Consider the following 22,900-nt stretch of genomic DNA (forward strand, 5'->3'; position numbering starts at 1 on the left):
GAACTTAAACACCCAAATGACACATGAAGACTTATTATAGAAACACTATTATGACACACAAAAACAGATATTTTGTGATCACAAGTAGACAGCTATAAATTCAGTGGTGAATGTGCAGAGACAGAGATATAATCACTCAAGCCACTGTAAGATGGCACATCACATCTCCCAAACATAGCTTAAACAATAGATACACTCAAGAAAAAAAATCAGCAAGGTGTAATTGACCAAAAGTGAGTTCCCAGACAACCATCTCACTACTCTCAAATGTGTATTTTTGTCCTGTTTATTTTTTATGGTCAGAGATAAAATGGATTGTTCTTTCTTCAGTGCAAACAAACTAACAGGCACACCCTCTTCTCTTCCCCTAAAGCTCCTAAATGTCTGTCCTGAACCACAATTCAATACAGTAGTCCTTTAAAAATAAAAGCACTGAGATATCTTGGATGCATAATCTTGGGGGAGAAAATGAGACTTAGCAGCCCGTCCAAAAAAGCACTCCAGCCTCTCCATTAGTTGGAAGAAAAGAGTGGGCGGCTGTGAGGAGTTGCTATTCTGTTGTGCGCCATGAATCACAGAGCGCCCGTGTTTGTTCAGTTCCACGGACCAACCTACACACTCCCACAATTAACCTTCTGCCTGGAAACCCTCACCCTCTGACGTAGTTGTGCATGTGTGTGTGTGTGTGTGTGGGTGTGTGTGTGTGTGTGACATCCTCTCTGAGTGTTAGAGAGAGCTGATGGAGAGAAGATGGTTTTGGCCAAGATAAAAGAGTACTGTTGTCAGAGTTTTCTCTGTAAGCAAACTTGTCCTGTAACAAATATCTATTTATCTATGTAACAAGGCCATTAAATCATTATCCTGAACCTTTATTGTGTTTGTCGATTAATTAATTAATCGTGTTGAGTAATTATTGTTGCCATACTTGCTCAAGCTTTCACTCATGACAAAATTTGATTTAGCATTCATGTGAGTCACCCAGTTAGTTGCCTGAGATATTAATATTCAAGGCACGAAGTGGAATTGTCTCAGAAACTGGAAAAATCTGTAATTATATTTTATGCTGGCTTATTAGTAGCGTGTTGAGCCTTAAGTTGAACACAACTGTGTCCTGAAAGTTTCATGCAAACAACATAAGTAAACAAAATGCTCTTCATCCGTTTTAAAAAAGTATATTCAAGGTATAGACAAGGTATAGATACAAAAGTAATCCCTCTCAAGTCATCATGATTAACCAACTGAAACTGCGGTGTGGTGTCTGTATCTGCAGAGACCCTGCCTTCTGCCTGTTTTCAAGGTTTCTTTATTTGTACCGTACCGAAGTACTGGTAAATTCTTTGTGCAAACAGGAATTCAGCGATCCCAGTACAAAAATGACAACTACATAACATACATCATGACAGACAAGACAACAGCCATACACATCCTTACATATACAATCCTTTAAAAAGTGCAGTCATTAAAAAGTGCCTTCATCGCTCAGTATGAACAAGATTGTTCACCTCTGGGCCTTACTGTTCAGCCTTGCTGAACAGTAAGTTTTTTCTCTTTTCTTGTCATTTTGATGTGTTCAGGACATGTTTTATATATTTCATGGCTAAGATAATTACGGACACAGCACAGAAAATATCAAAATATAGTGAGGTAAAATGCTATGTGGACTGAGTTCCAAAAAAACTAATGAATCCAGGGTTTTCCTTTACTTTGGTAGAGCTCGGGAGGAGGGGCCGAATATGAGTGTTGTGTTTACAAACAGACAATTCCTGCATAGTGTGGCTTTAAAGAACTGCATGTTCATGTCAAGGAAATCAAACACAAAAACTACACTAATGTGGCTGTTAATAAAGTACATTAATGCATTCATTAGAAGTCAGTATAACTGTCTGGTGTACCATATTGCTGGTATTAATATGAACTTTGAACTATAAAAAGAACTTACAGACTCAGGGGGGAAAAAATCCAACATTATAGCAATATGTCATCTCTGCAACAGAGATTAACCAGGTCGTACTTTATAAGGGGTATTTGTGGTGTGTGTACGTACTCCCATCATAAACCTCAGTCTCTGTTCAATCTCACACCAGCCATAGATTTAGTCCACAATTCCAAGTGTATTTGTCGAGTCTTAGCACCTTGCTTCAGGTTATTTTCATAGTAATTTATCCCTCTATCCCTCTCCTCTCATCTTACCTCATTGCCGAGCAGAGCAGAGACGCAGGCTTCGGAGGCATCACATATGGCTGTGAGGTCGTGACCCCCCTCCAGGGCGAGCACCAACCGGCCGCCTGCCAGAGCCATCAGCTGCCTGGTCAGGTAGCCAAAGCCTGGACACACAGGAAATGACAGCAAAGAGAGGGCAGAGAAAGAGAGGAGAAAAACGAATGAGACGGGTGAGCACTGCTGTTCAAGCTCTAACTTCCTTCTTGGATATTGATCAAAGGGAAAAAAATGAGAGAAAAAGGGGGTCTGAGCATGGATGTGAAAAGGGGTGACTGAGTCAGAGAGAGGGGGAGAGAGAGAGAGAGAAAGAGAGAGAGAGAGAGAGAGAGAGAGAGAGAGAGAGAGAGAGAGAGAGGGAGAGCACTATGGATTTACTTGGGGCCAAAAAACAAGCCATAATATGAGCCAGGTTTAATTTTAATAAATGGAGCTTTGCGTTTAGGCTCGGTCACAGTCTTTGATCTTTTTCTTTCAGGAGGAGGGGAGTTTTAATATATGCATTCAGCCGTTCTTTCTTCTCCCCTAAATTCTACCCATATCCCCTCTTCCTGCAATCCTCTCTAACCACCAATATCACCCCCTGAACAACCAAGACCCCAGCTCTTATTTGAGATCAGCAGGATGGTTTTAGAAAAGCTCTTTGCTGGCACGCCAGGGTCTGGATCTGAATACACAAGTCAGAGGCACAAAATAAACACAAAGGCCTGTGTGTGTGTGTGTGTGTGTGTGTGCGTGTGTGTGTTTGTCAGTGTTTATGGTATATTTATGATTATTGTACAGGCAGAAAATGAACATTAGTTAGACTGGGGAAGGCATGCATTAAAGGTACAGTCTACCCCAAAAACAAAGATACATATTTTTTTTTCTTTAAAATCTATATGCATGATTTAAAGTTCCTTAGAAGAGTAGAATGATTAACTGGATAGCTGTGGTCAGCACTTACATTTGGCTGTCAGTTTGTATCCTCCCAGGGGTGGAGCATGTCCGTCTACCGCATCAAAGCCTGAAGATACCAGAACCACGTCTGGGGCAAACTCGTTGGCAATAGGCATAACCACCGTCCTAGGAAAAAACAACGTCAACAAAATAATGTATTTATAGTGGAAACTGTATGAGCGAGGTCTCAAAAGCCTCCTATCTCTAACCGAGGACTGTGGCTTTACTGTATATAGGACACTTTGTTTAAAAACAAGTGCATTCATGCTTTTGGTTTTTCACTGGCTGCCAGGACAGAAAGCAGAGGTAGATTAAACATCCAGTGTCTCAAAAACACTAACAGTATGAAGAGCTTGGTGATAAGTAAGGTTACATTTTGTCCTGCTGGATGAGGGGCACTATCTCTTACAATTTGCCCTTTTCAAGTCGCATCTTTCAAAAAGTGTTGAATTTCATTAACAGATATTGTTCCAGCTTCAAGTGTAGAGTTGATTTAATAGGCTAGCTGGATGACAGGACGACTGGGCTACAATCAAACATGAACAGCTCCAAAATGTATTAAAAATATACATATTCAATTAAGAAACTGCTGCTCAACCCACCCACAAGTACAATCAAAACCAAGTCTGATGAGCCAAAATTTAAAAATACCAATAACAGTTTAACAATTTGTATTTCTACCATATTTGCATTACATATAAATCTGTCAAAGCATGTGGAATTCACAGTTCAACATGCAGAGACTCAAGAAAAGCGGAACTGAGGGCACTTGGGCAAATTAGATGTGTAACTGTGGTATTGCAATTGTAGACCTTTCTCAGCATTTATTTTTTATGCCAAATAATCAGAAAACTGCTAAAAAAGGAAGTATGACCAACTTACTGTATGCAAGCAAAATACAAACCCCTCAGATGACTAAAAGAGGACTAGTGTTAAAACATATACATGGATATTCCTTTTTTTGTATTGATCGTTGAATATAGTGCAACCAGCCGGAGATGCTACATGTCATTATTGCTGTATATAAGTTCCTTTTTTCCAATTCTTTTATAGCTTCTCTCTCCCTTTCATGGTTTTCAAAACAAACATCTGCCTAATGAGTTTGTATGTACAGTATGTGTGTGGCGGAGAAAATTACAGCATTTAGAGTGGAAAGTTTGGAAATCTGGAGCCAGCAATACACTACAACATCCTTAAGTAAAAAGGAGAAACGGAAGGACAGATATAATTTGCACGTGCGTGTATATGTGTTTTAACTATGGAGGGCAATTCTAACACTGGATGGGTGCGGTCAAACTGGGCTGTTTGTGTACAACCTTCCTCTAACACACAGATGGCAGAGAGGGAGTGCTTGTGTGCAATGTGTCATGCACATAAATCCAATCAACAGTGGGATAGTGTGTCATGATGGTCATGATTCACTGCAAGTTGTGGCTGGAAAATCCAGTCCAGTTTATACGGTGACCCTGTCCTCCACTAAGTGGAAGATTAGATTAGGTAACATAACATGAGATTAGTTTAAACGTATGCGCTTCGTTTAATTTTCAGGGAGATGGTTGCAACTTTTAAATTAAATAAATTAACTATTTTGTTAGTTTTTCTGTATCTGTAAGGGTATCTATAAATTAGGAATCAGTAAAAATGACTTCAGGCTTACTTGACTACGTTTATGGTTTATCATGATTAACAATGTGTCACTTAGTTCATAAATAGTTATAGACTCCCTCAGATGGCAAAACAAGTGGTTCTTTCAGATTTGTTTACACAGGAATTTTCGGGGGGAATTTGGGAAAGCAGTGTTCTGGTGAGGTTTGCGAGTGACGGAGTACCACAGGGTTCTGTCGTAGGTCCTCTGTACTTTGCCGACCTCAGGAACACGGTGCTGGTTTGCTAGCTGTGGGCGAGCAGCGTGCCCTGAACCCCGGAGGCCACCGTTTTTTCCAGCTCTTGTTCACCACCAAATTATAACCCTCAACTGTGCACACCACACCCCCCACCACAACACAACACCCATACGTCCACACAGCTGTCTGAGGGAGAGGCGGGAGGCAGTATTAGGAGCTTTTTGGAAGTCCCAGACAGAAAGGATACACGGAGTGCGTGCGTCACTGTGTTTGTGTGCATCTGGCAATATTTCAGAGGAAAACGTCATGTAAAGAAGATGAAGGAATAGAACGGAGGGCAAAAAGTTTGAATGAGTGAGCTAAAGATACAGAGAGCTAGAAAATGAAAGAGGGAAAGGCATCAAGGAGCCTGGGGGGGGGAGGAGTCTAGAAAGAAAACATTGATCAAGAATAAGGACATGAATGAACAGTGGATGTGAATTGTCAGAATTATGATGGAAATAACATGATTTGTGATACCATCAGTGTATAAGCTTTAAATGAGACAACAGTCAATAACACAATTATGTCAAATGAACAACAAAATTTCAGCCCGTTTCATACTTTATCGCATATGTCACAGGTTTTTTTTGTCTCTCCGCCCACTGTCAAACACACAGAAACACAGACACAGACGCACACAGAGACACAGACCCTAACACACACACACACACACACACACACACACACACACACACAGAGACACACACACACACACACACACACACACACACACACACACAGACACACACACACACACACAGAGACACAGACACACACACACACACACACACACACACACACACACACACACACACACACACACACACACACACACACAGACACAGACACACACACACACACACACACACACACACACACACACGCACACACACAGCCTTGGGTCATTACCATTTGGGCCATAAAAGACCCCACACTAAAGGGAGATGGCCACAGGCGCGCATGTGGGCTAACACACGGCGCAGGGGGAAACCTTGACCGCCAAGGCTACTTTAACCACTGAGGGCTCCCTCACCCCCACCTCCTCCAACCTTGAACACAGACAGAGACAGCTCTGGTCACGATGACGAAAACTGCTGGTGTCATCAGTTCCAGCCCCTACCCCCATGGAATAAAATCCTGACTTTTTAAGGAAATAAAAAGCCACAGTAATCAATTAGCCGACTGGTATAAAGGAAAACGAGTGGTTTTAGGGAAGACTAATTATGTGTGAATCAGAGGCTATGTATGTGGAGATGAAAAAGCCTCTCCGTTAATTATGGGAGGGGAGAGTTTACGACTGAGCTGTGAGCTAAGGGGCATCCTGAGCGAAGAGGATGCGATCTAAACCACTGCTGGCTCTCTCACAGCTACATCTTACTGTGAGTGGAATCACTTGTGTAAGCATGTTGTGTCAACTTTTGTTTAGTGTTGTTTGGTTCACCTAGCAACAGGTGCATGTGTCAGAGCATCAGCTGAGGAATGTCAGGCCTGTGTTTGTATACATGACACAGTGTGCGGGAATGTTGGGTGATTATTAAACTCCAGCTATTTAGTTCTGCCATTCACAAAGTTGCTGTTTTGATGACTTGAAAGAAAATAAATGAACTGAGACTTGACTTGGAAGTTAAAGACTCTAAAGTTAAAGAGATATTAAAAATGTTGACATTGCGTGTCTGTGTAATGTTACGCGGTATGTGAGTGCACACTGGAAATGGCATTGTCATGATTAGATAACTACTTGATGGTCTATGGATCAGATAAGCTCATCACCATGAAGCCTGTGCCAAGAATCATCACTTTCAGATTAAACATGTGAAGGAAAAAGGCGACCTGCTCAATGCAAGACCTGCTGATCAAAGACTTCCAACAGCCAGACTACAACTTCAAACTTAGTTTGTCATTTAGACTAATTTGGATCAGTGAATGTCTATGAGGGCTGATGTTAAGTCATGTTAGCTAAAAACAATCTGTTCACAAATCTGCAGCTCGTCAACATTAGCCTGATAATAATAATCAATATCACTAATCAAATCAATCGCTACAATACAACTTTGGTATTGTAACGTTATGTTTCAGCCTATTTCTCGAGTTAAGTTAGGTTTCAATGTTGATCACAGTTTTTTTTTTCAGTTTTTTGCAATAGCTGCTATCAGTTTATGTTTTATGATGTGACTTGACTTTCCTTAAGTAAGTACTGTATTTGAATTGGCTTGACATGCCAGAGGAAATGTGACTTGCTTGATACTTGGACCAAATAACTTGAGTCTAAGTCTAAGTCTACATCAATATGATCAAGATGAGAACCATTTAATTTAAATCTGTATGACAAACAGAGCAAAACATCATTCTTACAGCAGAATAGGCAGCTTCCACCCTCTCTGTATTCTATAAACTACTAACTTCACCAGGCTAAACCCCACAAAGGGCCTTTTTTCCATTTGCTCTGCTCCGACTAATTATTCCTCTTCTTCCTGATGAGCGATTCTGTTTTTGGCACTTGTCATCCAACATGATTTCTGGTGCACATAAATGTGCTCACACAGGTTAACACGGCAGTAGGTCTTGGCGTAGCGGTAGGTTTTTGAGCCAAGGAAAACTTCCTCTCTGGAAGACGACTCATCTTTGTATAATTATTGTGGGCCCTAATTTATCCTTTTCCACATCTTGATTATGCCTTCTAATCCAATGTACTCCAGGTTTCTAACAGGGTTGAAATGAGACATTGGTGGTGGACCTCAAGCTGTAGATAAGGAATTTAAAAGCATAATATGTAACATTTCTGCATTAAAACATTTAAAAACGACTAGACCTATGCTATGCTATATTTTTTTTACTGAGATGTGAACTTACATTATCCTAAATGTTTCCAACAATTTTAAAACCTAGAGCAATTTGTCATTTCTTTTTAAGGACATGTTTTGTATCCATTGCCTGTCAATGGTGTCTTATCCCCTTTGTGCATGTGTTACTGATGGGCTTTCCTGCCTGAAGCTGTCATAAATTGTCACAATTATATGATATACTTTTTAGATCTTGGTCGTTTTAAACTTAAATTTAATGAAGGATTTCTGTCATGTCATGTGTGGATCTTAAATTATCAGAGAAACAAGCTGAGCAAACATTAGATATAGATATGTATCAGTTCCTTAGGTTTATTTTGTTAATATTCCAAAACAGAGTTCAATTCCTGCCAAACAGATATGTTATCACTTCAATAAAAAGTGTAAACACATCTGAGGTCGTGTTTTGGTTATGCAAAGGTGTGAGAGAAAGTTTTCCAGTCAAGCAATCTGCAAGTATTTACCAAAGATCACTTTCATTACCAGTTAATTCTTTTTTCTTAATTAATGTAAAGTATTAAAAGGGCCAGACAGCATCCAAACCACAAGTTGTTATTGAGGGATTCAAACCCATTAAAGGGCCAGGTGAGAAGGAGCGTTTCAGAATAAAATAGCCTCTATCCTTCAGAGGCAGCAGTGCTCATCAAACCAGTCAATAAAAGGTTAAACTGCAGAGCTTCAAGGCTTTCCCCCTCCGTTCATAAAAAAAGTAGAGGAGAGCGGGAGAGGAGAGAGAATAAGAGAGCGAAAAACTCACACACGCACACTTACACATCAAAGCCCTGTCATCTGGCGCTGCGGAGAGCTGGTTTGAATTACGTTTAATTCTCCTCCTCTCTCGTCTTTCCAAGTTCATGGCAGAAGAGGGAGTGAAAGGAGGAGGATGAGGAGGGAGAGAGAGGGAGGGAGAGGGGGAGAGAGAGAGAGAGAGAGAGAGAGAGAGAGAGAGAGAGAGAGAGAGAGAGAGAAAGAGAGAGAGAGAGAGACGGTGCTTCTGGTTTTCATTAGGGCCAATTTTCTTATCTTTTTTCTCTGTGCTTTTTGGAGGCTCAGATTTGATCCCCTGCAAATGCAACGTGGCACAGGCCAGCGGAGGAATGGGAAGGTGGCGGCTGCGAGGCACGCATCCCCTCCTCCAAAGACAGAGAGGGAGGAAGGAGAGGACCACAACACACAGATAAACAATGAGATTGAAAGAGAGAGAGAGAGGCGGTGTGTATCAGGTGTCCATACACATGTGTCCGTCTGTAAATGTGTAAGCACGTCGATGTCAAAGCTGCATGTGTGAGCGTTTGTGCATCTGTTTCTCTGTGTTTTTCTGCATATTCATGCATGGAAGTTTGATCCAGGGCCTGCTGCATTTCTATGAGCTTGTGTGCAGCTTGTGCATTTGTATGAACACAAGACTATCCAGAATCTGGAACTGTGTTGGTGTGCGTTTGTGTATGTGTGTGTGTTGGATCTATGAGCTGTGAGACAGGTTTGCTGCTGTCCTTTGAGGCCCATGAGTTGTCCAATACTGCAACAGTCTCGGGGGATTATTGACACCGAAACTTTGGACTTCTTCCATAATTGTCATTCAATAACAATTGCATAAATAGAACACACAAACACAGCAAAAAGCCTCTCCACATTCCACATGCATTTTTACTCATATGGATGTATGCACTCCAGAACAAACATACAAACACCAAAACTACTGGACTACCACAATCTGCTTTCAAAGTGGTTGCTCAGTGCGTTACTGGTAAACTTAATATGCATTAATTGGATCAAATACTGATGAAACATCTTCAACAATGCCCCTGCAAAACTTAAAGGGGCACTCTATTTTACACATTGATTAAGTTTATGCATCACAATAAGTACTACACAGGCTTTGAAAAAAAAAAAATGCAATGTCTCTCACACACACACACACACACACACACACACACAATAAACCCTGACAATGTAGTTAGCGTAAGCTCATCTTGGGCTTGAGAGTTAAGTGTTTAACCAAACTGGAGATGTAATGTTTAAATAAATGGGTATTTAGGAGGCAATTAGTGTCTAATGAAAGACACTATTGTGCTTTTAGTAGTTTGGATATTCAAACCCTTGCTATGTTGATTTTTCTTTAAAAAAAAGAAAGAAAAGAAAGAGAGACAAAGTCCACCAACTTCACAGAAATTAATAAGAAATGCCTGGAGTACTGCTTTAAAATGATCAAGTATAAATTAAATATTACAACAACCGTTGTTGTAGTATTGTGGAAGACCACAATATAATTTTCAGTTAAAAAAAGAATCTTTGTTTTCAATTGTATCAATAATTTTTCTTCTAATTTTGAGTGAACTCCCTCTACAACTGCTGCTAATTATGGAAGGTTCTGTATTATATTTGTAGGAGCTATTTCATTAGTTTGATTATTATATTATTACTATTTATTTTGTATTTATTGTTGTGTACAATAGGGGCACTAAGCACCAGAACAAACAGGTATTGGGCATTGATAAAGGTAGCAGGTGGTAGTGACAGGTAATGCACCAGAAGGGACACTGTTTTTTACCAGAGCAAAGACAGGCAGCATGAAATGTTTGTTTGCTTTTAACTGAAAATTAAATGAACCAAAACATGAATCCTGCCTGGATAATGGACTTCTTCTTGGCTGAGTACATCCTAATCGAACTGGTGCATCAGTGGCTTTTTGCGCAAGTTTTAAAATTGAAAGAACTATCTTTCAAATAGCCACTACAATATTCATGCCATTAGTTTTAACATGTGTAAAACACATGTCACAGGTCAATGGTCTATGGAACTCCAGATGGTTAAAAATAGTATCCCAACTTGTGTGTAGATACATGCTGCAGTGGCTACTGGCTTCAGTGATGGATTATAAATAATAGTCTATAGTATGATATACGTACTGAATATTAGATGGCTGTCATCGGTGCATTATGCACACATCGGCAGAAAGGGGAGGATAAAGGGGAACGAAACAATAAAAAGTGCAGAGAGGGAGAGTGAGAGCACACAGGGGTCTGGGCTGCATTAACGGGCTGAGGTGTGCTTCCGGGGGCTTGCGTGCCGAAAGCTGCGAGAAGACAGTGGCCTGTCGGTTTGATGTGTTTGGTCCAGGCCAGACGGACACGCGGTCGCTAACATGGGTTCATCTTCAAAGAGCGCTGGAACCAATCCAGACCTGCTCCTCACCAGCTGGGTGAGCTGGAGATATGAGACATGCACAGGTCTGTGGTGAGTCCAGTGCATGTGTGTGTGTGTGTGTGTGTGTGTGTGTGTGTGTGGGAGGTTATAAATAGCCCCAGAAAGTGGACCTAATAGAAATCGGGCCTGGCATGAACAAGCGCTCCCTACCCACTCATCAGAGCCTTCCATCTGAGACACTTGGGCAGATATTTAACAAAACATAAGAAGAAAATCTACATTAAGACAGTAAGAAATTCTCTCTAAAAAGTCGTATGAGTGTCTTACCTAAATGCAGCCAGATACTCTGCATCACTCATGGGAGGTTCCAGTCCTCCAGTAAAGGCCATGTTCACGTTGAAGCCTACACCTGCTCCACTGCCCACCTACAACACACACACATGTACACACATACAGCTGGGTTACTTTGTGCACCGTGTGGACAGGCTGGCAGAGACAGACTGGTGATCATTCCCACCTCATCGGGTGCTCCGCTGCCAGGGAAGAAGTTCCCATCGTCGTAGCGATGCAGTGACAGGTAGAGGACACTGGGGTCTGCGTAGAAGGCCTGCTGGGTGCCATTACCGTGGTGAACATCCTGGAAATATGGAAGAAGGTACTGGTTAGGGCAAAATTTGCTCAGAGTGTGCATTTAGTGTGAAAATGAACAGAACCGGTGCTGTTTTGACACCAAAACGACATGAGATGATTGTGTAAATGAGTTTCAAAGAGGGGGCTACACACCCTGCACCAGCACTAAGACCAACTGAGAGACTGCAACACTGGAAGGCAGTCTGTATCTCAGCTGCAGTCTTGTGTGATGTCAACGGAATGGTCAGCAGGATTCAATAAAAAAGTCAACTTCAAAAGTGATTCACTTTTTGCCAACAAGACAACATCAATTAAATGACCTCATCGTCTATACTCCAGGAATGCTTTAATACACTCATCCTAAAATTGTCCCTGTTGGCTGGAGTGGCATGACAATAGAGTTTGCTAGCTGCACTAAAAGTCCCCCTGCGACAGACAGAGAGGAAATGAAAAGGCCCTTCAAAGGCTTTGGGGAATGGCCATGACCAGCCAGGGACGCCACTGAGGAGCAGAGCTCCAAGACACGACCGAGGGTTTGTCATTCCTTCTTAGAAGTTACTCTTTTTTTTCAAAAGAGAGACAGTCTGACCTAAATAGCCGATCTTCTAAGCCCTTTTCTTCCTCTCATAATAAGTATGTATAGATGCAATGGTGCCCTAATGCAGAGTCTTACGGGGACCTAAGTCCAGAGCCCGGGGGCCTAGTAACAGGGGCCACATGAGCTTCAAATAATGTTTGAATAACGACATGATAATGTCTATATCGATATCTATGTATACATAGTTTTATTTTTTGTATGTTTATATGTTGAAAGTAGAGCCTAAAAGATAAATCGGTTAACAGATTTTATCAGCTGATATCTGCCTGTCAAAGTCTCATCGGTCTCAGTGTATACGCTGTCTCATATGTGCCATCATGGAAACTTTTTTACACAATATATAATGCAAAAAATGTTACTTGGCTTAATTCAGAAATGGTGAAAGCTATTGATATTTTTATTATTACTGTTTTTAATAGTCAGCAATTGATTGACACTGAACAGTAATGATGTTTATTTAGCTATTGATTTTATTCCTATTTATTCTTTATTTTCTCAGTCTTCATTTATTGAATTGGCTGACAGTGTAATGCATTGTTTGTATAATGTATAATAATAATATATAACCACATCGACATAAAAAATGTCTATTTTCATTACAGCTCAAAAAAATTACTATATCAGCCACCGTATCAAATTAATTTTCCCCCTCTAAAATCAGTATTGACATTGGTCTCAAAAATCCCATATTGGTCAGGATCTCGTTGTAAGAATAACATATTGTGACTCAACAGTGCAGCCTGTTATGTAAATATTGAAGTCTCACCCCACGATTAAACCTTACAATTCATACACCAACAGTCCAAGGCCGAGGTCAGGTATTAATGTGAAACGATCACTAAAACAGCGACATGGTGACAGTTAGTACCATGGACAGACTATGACAGCGTGCAGCTCAGGGGATATTTTATTCTGATATGTTTATTACCCGATATTTGCAAACATATATTGAAAGAGACCCAATAATTTTAACCACCTTAATACTGAAAGACAATTCAGGAAAATAATTTACACAAAAAGATACAAATAATGTGACATAGTCCATCTAATGAGCATAATACATATTTTAGTAGTTTCAATAAGGTTTATTTTAAAAGATACCCTACTGAAATCACACAATATAAAGAATACAACAGCCACCACAATGATTCTTAGATGTGCATTCTTTAAATAGATGTTTTTTGAAAAAAGCAACCAACTCACCCAGTCCACGATGAGGATTTTACTGACATTGAGTCTCTGCTGCAGCAGCTTTGCTGCTATGGCGACCGAGTTGAAGTAACAGAACCCCCTGAAAGTGGACAGTAACAACACGGGGCCATCAACTCTATGAAATATCATATTCGAAGACTTGAGCAATATTATACCTAAATACAGTCAAAGTACAAAATATTTCTCACACCGACATCCACACGCTTTAATATGTGGATACACACAGGGCTATTACAACATGGAATGTAAGCTAACCCTAACCCTAACCCTAACCCTAGAAAGAAAAGGCTAACAAGGCTTTTCAACAGAACAGAGGGAGAAGGAAATATAAGAAAATTATATTTTTCTTCAGGGAATTTAATTTAGGGGAAGACTCTACAGGTTAATAGAATAGAGATTACTATGAAACTTCCCCAATTGATTACTTAAATTAAGACAAGAATGATTTTTATATATAACAACATTTGTGAAATTTAAATAAGTTTAAATCTAGTTCAAGTTCAAGTACTTTATTGTCATCATACTATTATACTTATGCAGCACATGTTCAGCTGGATAACAGTTTGTGGGCAGAAGCTGTCTTATGCTGTAAATATGTGATGAGGCCTTATCTTATACTCTAATACTATAATAATAAGTCAGCAGTTTTGGGTTTTTTCTCGTTCCGCAGAAGAAGACACATGTTGTGGAAGTGAACTAGCCCAACATCAAAAATATACCAATGTAGGAAAAAACAAAATTATGCCTGTAGTGTCTCATCTAAACAGAAAAATGAAGGCATGGAGAAATTTCTGGTTATGTTTCTATGATACAAGCTAGAGTTAATCTCTCTTCAAATATTCAATTGACTTACATAGGCGTGCTCTCCTCAGCGTGGTGTCCAGGTGGTCGAACTACAGCGAAGCCGTTCTGTCAGGGGAAACAAAAACTGTTCACACACACAGCAGCTTTCAAACAGATTTCAACATCCTGGAAGGTGATTCTGTCTGACCTTAAACTTACTCACTCTAATCTAATAATGCATCACTTTCTCCTTCAACACAAATAGATCAATTAAAAACAGAATAAGTTTAATCTCACCTCTGACCTCTCATCTACATTGTGTGTCGGTCGACGCTAAACCAAATCTCAAACAACAATTTTTCCTCAAAAAAAAAAAATGTCCCCATGCTTTAGATTTAAAACTCCGAGGCAGGGTAATTCATAAGCGCATACGCACACACAGAAACAGATGCTTACATCGGGTCAGTTAAGGGGAGCTTTGTTAAGGCAGGGGCCTGCGGGACTCCCAGCAACTGTTTCTGGGGCTCCCACTGCTATGTGGGGACATTGGATAGATGTTCGGGCTGATGTAGAGCGAGGCGAGCTGGGCTAATGATGTTGAGTCAGCTGCAGTGGATTAGCAGCCAGTCGGGAGTTTATTGTAGAGACAACTGCCTCAGCTGGTTTGAAGACGCTCGGTTAAAGCGCGCTGCATAATACAGCATGTACGTAGGTGTACGAGAGACGAGGGGAAGGTGGATTGTTTGAGAGGAAAAATAACAATGGATTAAAATAGACACAGGGAGAGAAAAAAAAGCAGCAGATGCAGTGACAAACATGTGTGAGAGAGTGTGGAGTAGATTTATGGCGTTCTGTGGAGCTCAGAGAATTGTTGGTGCAGGTGGAATTTGGTCATTTGGCTGCGGAGGACCCTCAGAGGACCATCTGTATGTGTGTCAGCATGTGTGTGTGAATGTGTGTGTGAATGTGTGTGTGTGCATGAGCACGTGTACACATATGCATGTATGTGTTAAGATCAGGTTAAGCTGAGGGCAAGTCAATACCTGTGAACTTTAACCCAAGTTGAATTCTAGTCTACATTCTTCATGTTTCAGTTTTTTTCCCCATTTGATTTCCCTTTTAACTTCTGACATCACACAATGTCCTTTATAGAAAGAACAGACATGTAGAAGAGGTACTGAATGTGACCACATATAGCCAAAAATATGGCGTGCTACTGTCTCTCAAAGGAATGCCATTAGTCCGTGGTAAGTTGGTGCTAAGCTAACTCTAAGTGCGCCGGCTGCTCTGCAGGTGGCTGTGGTGTAATGCCAATAAACTGGCCTGTTAGTGGGGACTGTTGGCATTTGCAGTGCCCGTGCGCCGGGCCTCCCTGCTGGGTTCAAACAGTATGCAGCCATCGCCACAGACACAGGAAGGCTGGCTGGTGGGCAAAGCAGGATGGGGGTGGGGATGTCTGTCTGAGAGGTGCTAACGAGACTTTGGGGTGGATGGTTGTGGAAGGAGGTTGCTCATTTCTTGAGGTGTTTGGAGGTGTAAATGGATAGCACGGCACTATGAGACACTCTACTCATGGTGCATGTCCACACTTTTACATTTTCGTTTGAAAACTGAAAGAATCTCTGTCCACACAAGTGTTTTACCTCCATTTCAGAAATAATCTCCATTCATCTTAAAAACACATATCACTTGATCATTGATGCAAACTGGGCATGCATGTGCTGGTGTAAAGAAGAAGCGGCCTGTTTACTCTACAGTTGGTTGCTTATTTGCAGAAAATACTAAAGAGGAAGAACAGGAATGGCAAAAAGTTAGACTAGAGATTTGTTTACTTGGACCGACAATGAAGTGACACGTACTATAATTAGAGGCGACTCATTAAGCAAAGGCTGCAATTTGTTATCCACGTTGACTTAACCACTGCTAGAGAAGGATGCTGTTATCTGTCTTTCTTCAGAAAAAGGCCACATGATAGAGGCGTGACAAATCAGTGAAGGACCCATTGCAACTGGTAAGACTCAATCTGGAAGCAAACGTGGCGGTCTGCATCATCATATTCAAAAATCTCCATTTCTGCCTGTCCAAACTAAAGCAACACCAAAGTTTTCAAGCTAAAAGTGTTTTTTTAGGGGTTAAAAAAACTCCCAGTGGCTCACTGGTAGAGCGCATAACACTAAGCCTGAGACACAAGTTTGGATCCAGGTCGGCCGAAATCTCTCTCACTATCAAAAAAAATGTCAAGCATCCACCCTACTCCAGTGTTTTGTTTTATTTTTTTTATTAAAATATATATTTTTTTGGCATTTTCCTTGTTTTTTTCTACAATCTGCAATGGTGGATATATATGCATATGTATGCATATATATTTGCATTGTTCTGTGGGTCGATTTTGTGTGATCTACATACATAATAAAGACTAAAAACACTTAGTCCATGCCACTTATTCTTGCTTATTCTTTGTGTTGTTTCTTGACTGAAAAATGCCAAAAACATATACCCTTAATATAGAAACAACAACAACAAAAAAACAACTTCACAGGAGTAGGGTGGATGCTTGGCATTAACGTAGCAAAAGTTATGCATTTTAAAACAAAAATGTATTAGTGTGGATGTAGTGTTGGTTTGACCAGGTTGGATTAATTCATTAGCAATATTTTTAAATGATCCCCCATATGCATACAGCATTTGCTCTGCCACGTTCTCTCTTCAAAGATATGCAGCCGTCTGAAATGTGACTCAGCTGGAAAATTAAAACAAGGCAGTCAAACCTGACATGCAGGCTAAAATCAAACCCTTATAAAGTTATAGTCATGGATTTATTTTGGTGGGGTCCATCTGAGCTTTGTTTCATGTTGGCTCCATCTTAAAAGTCATTAGCTGCTCTCGTATAAAGGCCACACAGGCATGACAAACACATGCCATCCTTTAGTCATTAGCCGAAAAATAAAGCAAACAGCGACGACTTCGCTGCTTATTTGACTCAACGAAGCGTCTGAACTTACCTTCAGTTCTCCTGATGCTACTTTGAAGACCAGCTCCACCACAGAGCCCACGGCCAGACGAGCTGCACTGGATGAATGGACCTCGTTCCAAATGGTGTCACTGTCCACCTGCAAACACAAAGTCATGTTTTTTTTTATATCACATTTTTAAAGGGAGCACAAATATGCAACTCTATACTGTTTTTCCATTTAATGAGGGATTTTTGATGGTGTGGTTTACAGTACTGCAGTGTGATGGCGATTGTAAAAACTGTGAGGACATTTGAAATCATTTAGCTTGTGTCATTTCACATAAAAGTTGAAAAGTCTTTGAAAGTGGCAGTTTAGGGACTCAGGAATGTTTTCACTGACACGGAGAGAAAACAATAGAGAGAAACTGTGAGGCACTAACACATATTTAGAAACTTAATCATACAGACTGAACAGACAGAACCATTTCTGAACTTTTTATTGTAGCACACATGAACTCTGTTATTTAAGATTTCACCAAAACATGAAAGCATTAAATATTTTTTCATTATAATGGGTTCCTACTTTTGGCATTAATTGTTATTACATATCTCAAACGTCAGGTGTCGTTTGGAGACACAGTGGCTTGCCAGTATGTTGACGAAATAATATGCAAATAAAATCAATCATACATCAGGTATATGAGGTAATAACTCACACCTCACATGATTGAATGATCTCTATGTTTTCAGCACACTAGTGGTGTAAAAGACCATTCTGTTCAGGTTAAAGCTTAGCCGTCTCTCATTTTCCCCCTTTTTCTTAGTCCTGGTACTTCATGAATTTATTTATAAGTAAGACTGTCATTGCTGTATGAACCATGTGTTTTTTACTTGCATATGACAATAAATCTCTTGAATCTTGAATCTATTTTGATCATTACGTCTTAACCCATTTGTGCCCGAAGACTATATTTAGCATAACAAGGAAAATAATACGACAACTGTTGTGATTAAACTAAACACTTTGGGTGACAACTTTTATTTTAGATCTCACACACACACACACACACACACACACACACACACACACACACAAAACTACACTTTTGTCAATACTCAAAGTCTGGGTTTTTGAAAACAATAGGAAAAATGTTAACATTGAGTTTATCAAATGTTTTCCATTAAGACATATGTTTTTATGCTACATATGTGTGCATATCTTTAATATTCAACCTATTATAAGTTCATAGGTGCCAAATACCTGTGGCCCTTTCTGGGATGCATCTATTTCTTATCATACTGTATTTAGTCTTTAGTCACATAGGAATCTATCATAAAAACAATCATCGCATGTGGCCAAACACTAGATGCAGTATAAAAAAAAACTCTTATTTTTGAGACTTATGTAATGTCCAGTGAACACTTTATTGTACTGTCAACGTGTGGCTGTGTGTTTTGTATACTATTTGTACAAACCAAACCAAAATAGTAAAATCGGGTAATAACTTCAGATAAGACGTCCAGGATGAGATTTTTCAAATGTCATCTGAGAGAAAAATGTTGGTACAAATATACTGGAAACTAAGGTAAAGCAAGTGAAATATAACTACAAGTTTTATTTAATGAAAATAAGATTTAACGATTGCCTGTATGTATGACTGTATATACAGTATGTGTGTGTTTGTTCAGACATAGGGCCACCATTCAGTGGTCAAGCCTGATTAATTCTGAGGCACGCTCGGCCCTCGGCCCCAATCACAACAGTGCATCCACACACATGTACACCCATGCACGCATCGGAGCCAAATGGACCACAATATTCTATGTGATTGATTGTAAGCAGGGCCGTGCACAGGATAATATACACACCCTCCATCAGGCATGGCAGATCCTACAGGCAGATGGAGCACATGATAAACACAGAGAGGAGAAGCTGGCAGAGGAAAAGAAGAAAAGACGGGTCTGTGTGTCGATGCGTTTGAACTGTACACACATGTGGCGAGTGGCCGATGCCAGAGCTTTCTGATGTAAACCCGGGGCTCTCCTGCTTTGAATATGTTAACTTTAACCCGCCGGTCACCCGCTCCGTCAGACCGCTCGCGCTTTTCATCCACGCTGACGACCTCTCAGTCAGTCAGCTGGCCGACTTGGTACAGTCAGCCCCTCAGGCCTTCAACCAGTCAGCGTGTTAAGCGACTCAACAGCTTTTCAGCCAGCCGGCCCACTTTACTTTCCTCTTGTCTCCAGTGACGGGAGTGATCAAGGCTGGAGGAGGACTTCATAATAACATCCACAGGGGAAGAAAAAGCCTCTTTTTAAGTCGTGCCAAGAAAGACTTTGTCATGAAATAAAACTGTGCTGCATTTACCATAGACTCAAAGCTAAAAAAAAAAAAAAAGGAGATATAAAGAGTGTTGTTGATGAGGGACTGATGGTGCAGGATTTGATGAGAGAGACACTAAGTGGAAGACGCCGTGTAGTAGCCGAGTCAGTGACTGAGCGAGCGAGCAAGTGAAGAGCCAAGTGAGTGAGTGAATGGGAAACTGGATCATATATACAAGTCAGGTTAATGAGCACAAACAGATGCTGCTCTAAAAGCAGCATGTGGAGACTGGGTGGTTTATTATTTCCCATGTTGATGTTAGTTTCGCCTCAAGCCAGGAGTGGGACGCAAGTTAGTCAGGAAAAAGTGAAAGGGAAGGGGTGTGTGTGTGTGTGTGTGTGTGTGTGTGTGTGTGTGTGTGTGTGTGCGCGCGTGTGTGTGTGTGTGTGTCGGAGGTAGAAAAGAGCGGGAACGTGCTGGTATGACGGAATGATGGTTCCCCACAGGCTGACAGCCTAATTTCAGCCCCCTTCCTCTGTAAATGTGTGTGTGACTTTGTATGTGTGTGTATGACAGGAAGACAACAATTTAGCCCCATTTGCCATTATAAAGAACAGAACAGAGCAGTGCGGAGCTCGGGCTCTTCTTGTTCCCACCACAGCAGCAGCAGCAGCGAGCCCCAAGGGAGGGAGAGGGAGGGAGGGAAGAAGAAGAAGACAGAGAGAGAGAGAGAGAGAGAGAGAGAGAGAGAGAGAGAGAGAGAGAGAGAGGGGGGAGGTATGGATGATATTTGAAAGACTTAGAGATGTAGAAAGAGAAAGTAAAAGGGCTAATGTAGGTCTAGGTTGATGGTACTGGGCTGGTCTTTGGAGAAAGTCAACAACAACACACATAAAGGTGTGAGACTGTTCGAGCATATCCATTTCAAAAGACAGCTCTTACAACTCTCTGAGCAACCATCTAAATCACTGCCTTAGCACACAAACATCCCCAAACACACTGCTATGCACACAAACAAAAACATACCCCCAACCATACCAATACACACACACACACACACACACACACACACACACACACACACACACACACACACACACACACACACACACACACACACACACACACACACACACACACACACACACACACACACACACACACACACACACACACACACACACACACACACAGAGCTGAAAACATCTGGATATAATTACAAACACGGCGGAAAGGCAAGCAACAGCTTTTGTTGCCTCTGGTCCTTTAGGGCCGTTTGTGTGTGTGCGTGTGTGTGTGTGTTCGTGTGTGTGTGTGTGTGCGTGCGTGCGAGTGTGTTAAGATCGGGTGTGTGCATGTTTGTTTGGTGGAACAAGAACAAATGGTACCATTATTTAGGCAGGGGGGCAGAGAGGGAGAGAGTGGGCGAAGGGGAACACAGTTATTATGCCGCTATTTGATGATGCTGAAACTATGCTTATTTGTTTCATTACCCAGTCAGATGGAGCCGTGCCAGTTGGGTATTGATTAGATTAGCGCAGCGTTGTAAAAACAGTCTATTACAACAATTTTCCACTGAATAAACCAGCGTGACTAACACCGGCCATTTCCAGCTTATATCAGGCACATAAATTAAAATATACTTCATTAGCTAGTGAATATTTGTAAACTGACTCAAGCACGACTTTATGAACCGACAATAAGTGACTTACCCCTACGCCTCCGCATGGTAACCTCACAAACATGGGGCTCACCGAACCTGAGGCGGAAAGAGAGAAATGGAGAATTAGGAAGAGTAAATAAAGAAAGAGAGAGTCAAAAGGTTACCAGGTGAGGAGGGAACTCTCTGGACTCAGACACAAATGGTTGCATGGCCCCTGATACTGAGAATTTGACTTTCTGACCTAATCTAACAGCAAGCGTATACAGGGGCATGCTTTAATTGGGCAAGGTGAAGGGAAAATAAGTATCTCACTGCTCATATAGTTAAACCCTCTTCTTCTTAAGGGGGAATCAAGATTCTTGGTCAGAAAGAGATTGGTTTTGTCATAGAAAATGTAAATGAGATTTTATTTTTTTTGACAGGTAAAATTCAAGCACTTTTCATGGATTTTCAAGGTACCTTAACCAAAAATGTCACAACTAAATTGTTACTATAAATGCAACTTTGAAAAACTGCAAACAAAACAAAAAAACGTTTTATCTCAACGACGATATCAGTCAATCTAGCTCTATTCCAGTCTGTGTCTGGTGTGAGATGGTGTGAGAACAAATATGACAACAGGATTATTTTTATTTCAAATATAAAAGATTTTGGTGAGTGACTGTGTGGATGATGACTATGTTGAAAATTGATTATATTCAAATTAAAAAACAAAACGGGTAAAATCAAGCAACTTTCAAGACTTTGTATTCAGTCTGAACAGACATGAAAATAGACGTTTTTTTCATTGAAACAGGGTTTGTAATGTCTTATTTTTGAAAAAAAATTGACTTTGACTGCAGGTGTTGAACTCTATTGCCTTTAACTTTAATCTAACTGGCTGCTTACCCTGCTAATGTGTTTTTAATGTTAAACAATGTAACTAATATCAATCCAGAATTGACAACTGGATTAGAGTAAAGTTTCCTGAGTAAAGCAGCAGACCTCAATAGGCAGACTCATTTGGTTAAGGTTAGAGCCCAAGTCTCAGTCAGCCAACTGCTAATTTGTTAGAAATACATCTGTGTGACAACCCATCACCAGTTATGTAATATGCTGTGTATGAATCATTTAATCCCTGCCACCTTTTTATGTTTATAAAAGTTTGCATTTCTGCTTTTTTCCACACCGTTTCCATTTTTTTGTATGTGCAAACCCACCTGTATGCTGAGCGTTACACAGGATTATCTGGTAATTCTCCTGTGTAAGCAGTAATAATGAGGGGAATTTATGTCTCCACTGGAATGAAAGCTAAGATGACCACTGGGGTTTGCCCCTTAGCTCTCTGCACATACACTCACACAGGCAGCCTTGGCTACACCTGCACTTTAAGCCACAGAGGCCACACATAAGTGACAAAGCAGCCCGTGCGACTTCCAGTTAACAAGCTTCAGCGGTTCCTCGCCTTATCGTAACACCTCCAGCACTTTATTAGATTGGACCTTTTGTTATGACACGGTTTAAGCATTAACGCAGATTCCTTTCACAGACGCTGCACATTCAAAAGAAGGACTTAGGGTGAGATTTAGTCTGCTCAGATGGACAAACGTAATACTTAATGTTGCATGTATGCATGTAAATTGATGAGCACAGTGTGTTAAACTGCACCTGTGCACTGAATTTTTGGCCCACTGTGCTTGTAAACTGACTAACACTAAAGTCATGCTATT

The 22,900-nt window shown here is 40.7% G+C and overlaps 1 protein-coding gene across 1 annotated transcript in view; it reads right to left on the reverse strand.

Annotated features, from left to right (window-relative positions):
* The window catches only part of hdac4 (histone deacetylase 4), a 165,078-nt gene that overhangs the window by 14,530 nt on the left and 127,648 nt on the right, over positions 1-22,900 (reverse strand). The window contains exons 18-25 of the mRNA XM_059343653.1: positions 21,241-21,287; positions 17,255-17,362; positions 14,323-14,378; positions 13,461-13,548; positions 11,547-11,666; positions 11,357-11,454; positions 3,164-3,282; positions 2,191-2,324 (exon numbers count right to left, since the gene is read on the reverse strand). Of these exons, the coding sequence (XP_059199636.1) occupies positions 2,191-2,324; positions 3,164-3,282; positions 11,357-11,454; positions 11,547-11,666; positions 13,461-13,548; positions 14,323-14,378; positions 17,255-17,362; positions 21,241-21,287 (770 nt within the window). The remainder of the gene's footprint in view (positions 1-2,190; positions 2,325-3,163; positions 3,283-11,356; positions 11,455-11,546; positions 11,667-13,460; positions 13,549-14,322; positions 14,379-17,254; positions 17,363-21,240; positions 21,288-22,900) is intronic.

Source organism: Centropristis striata, chromosome 10 (assembly GCF_030273125.1).
Source record: "Centropristis striata isolate RG_2023a ecotype Rhode Island chromosome 10, C.striata_1.0, whole genome shotgun sequence".
In the NCBI taxonomy this organism is placed as follows: Eukaryota; Metazoa; Chordata; class Actinopteri; order Perciformes; family Serranidae; genus Centropristis; species Centropristis striata.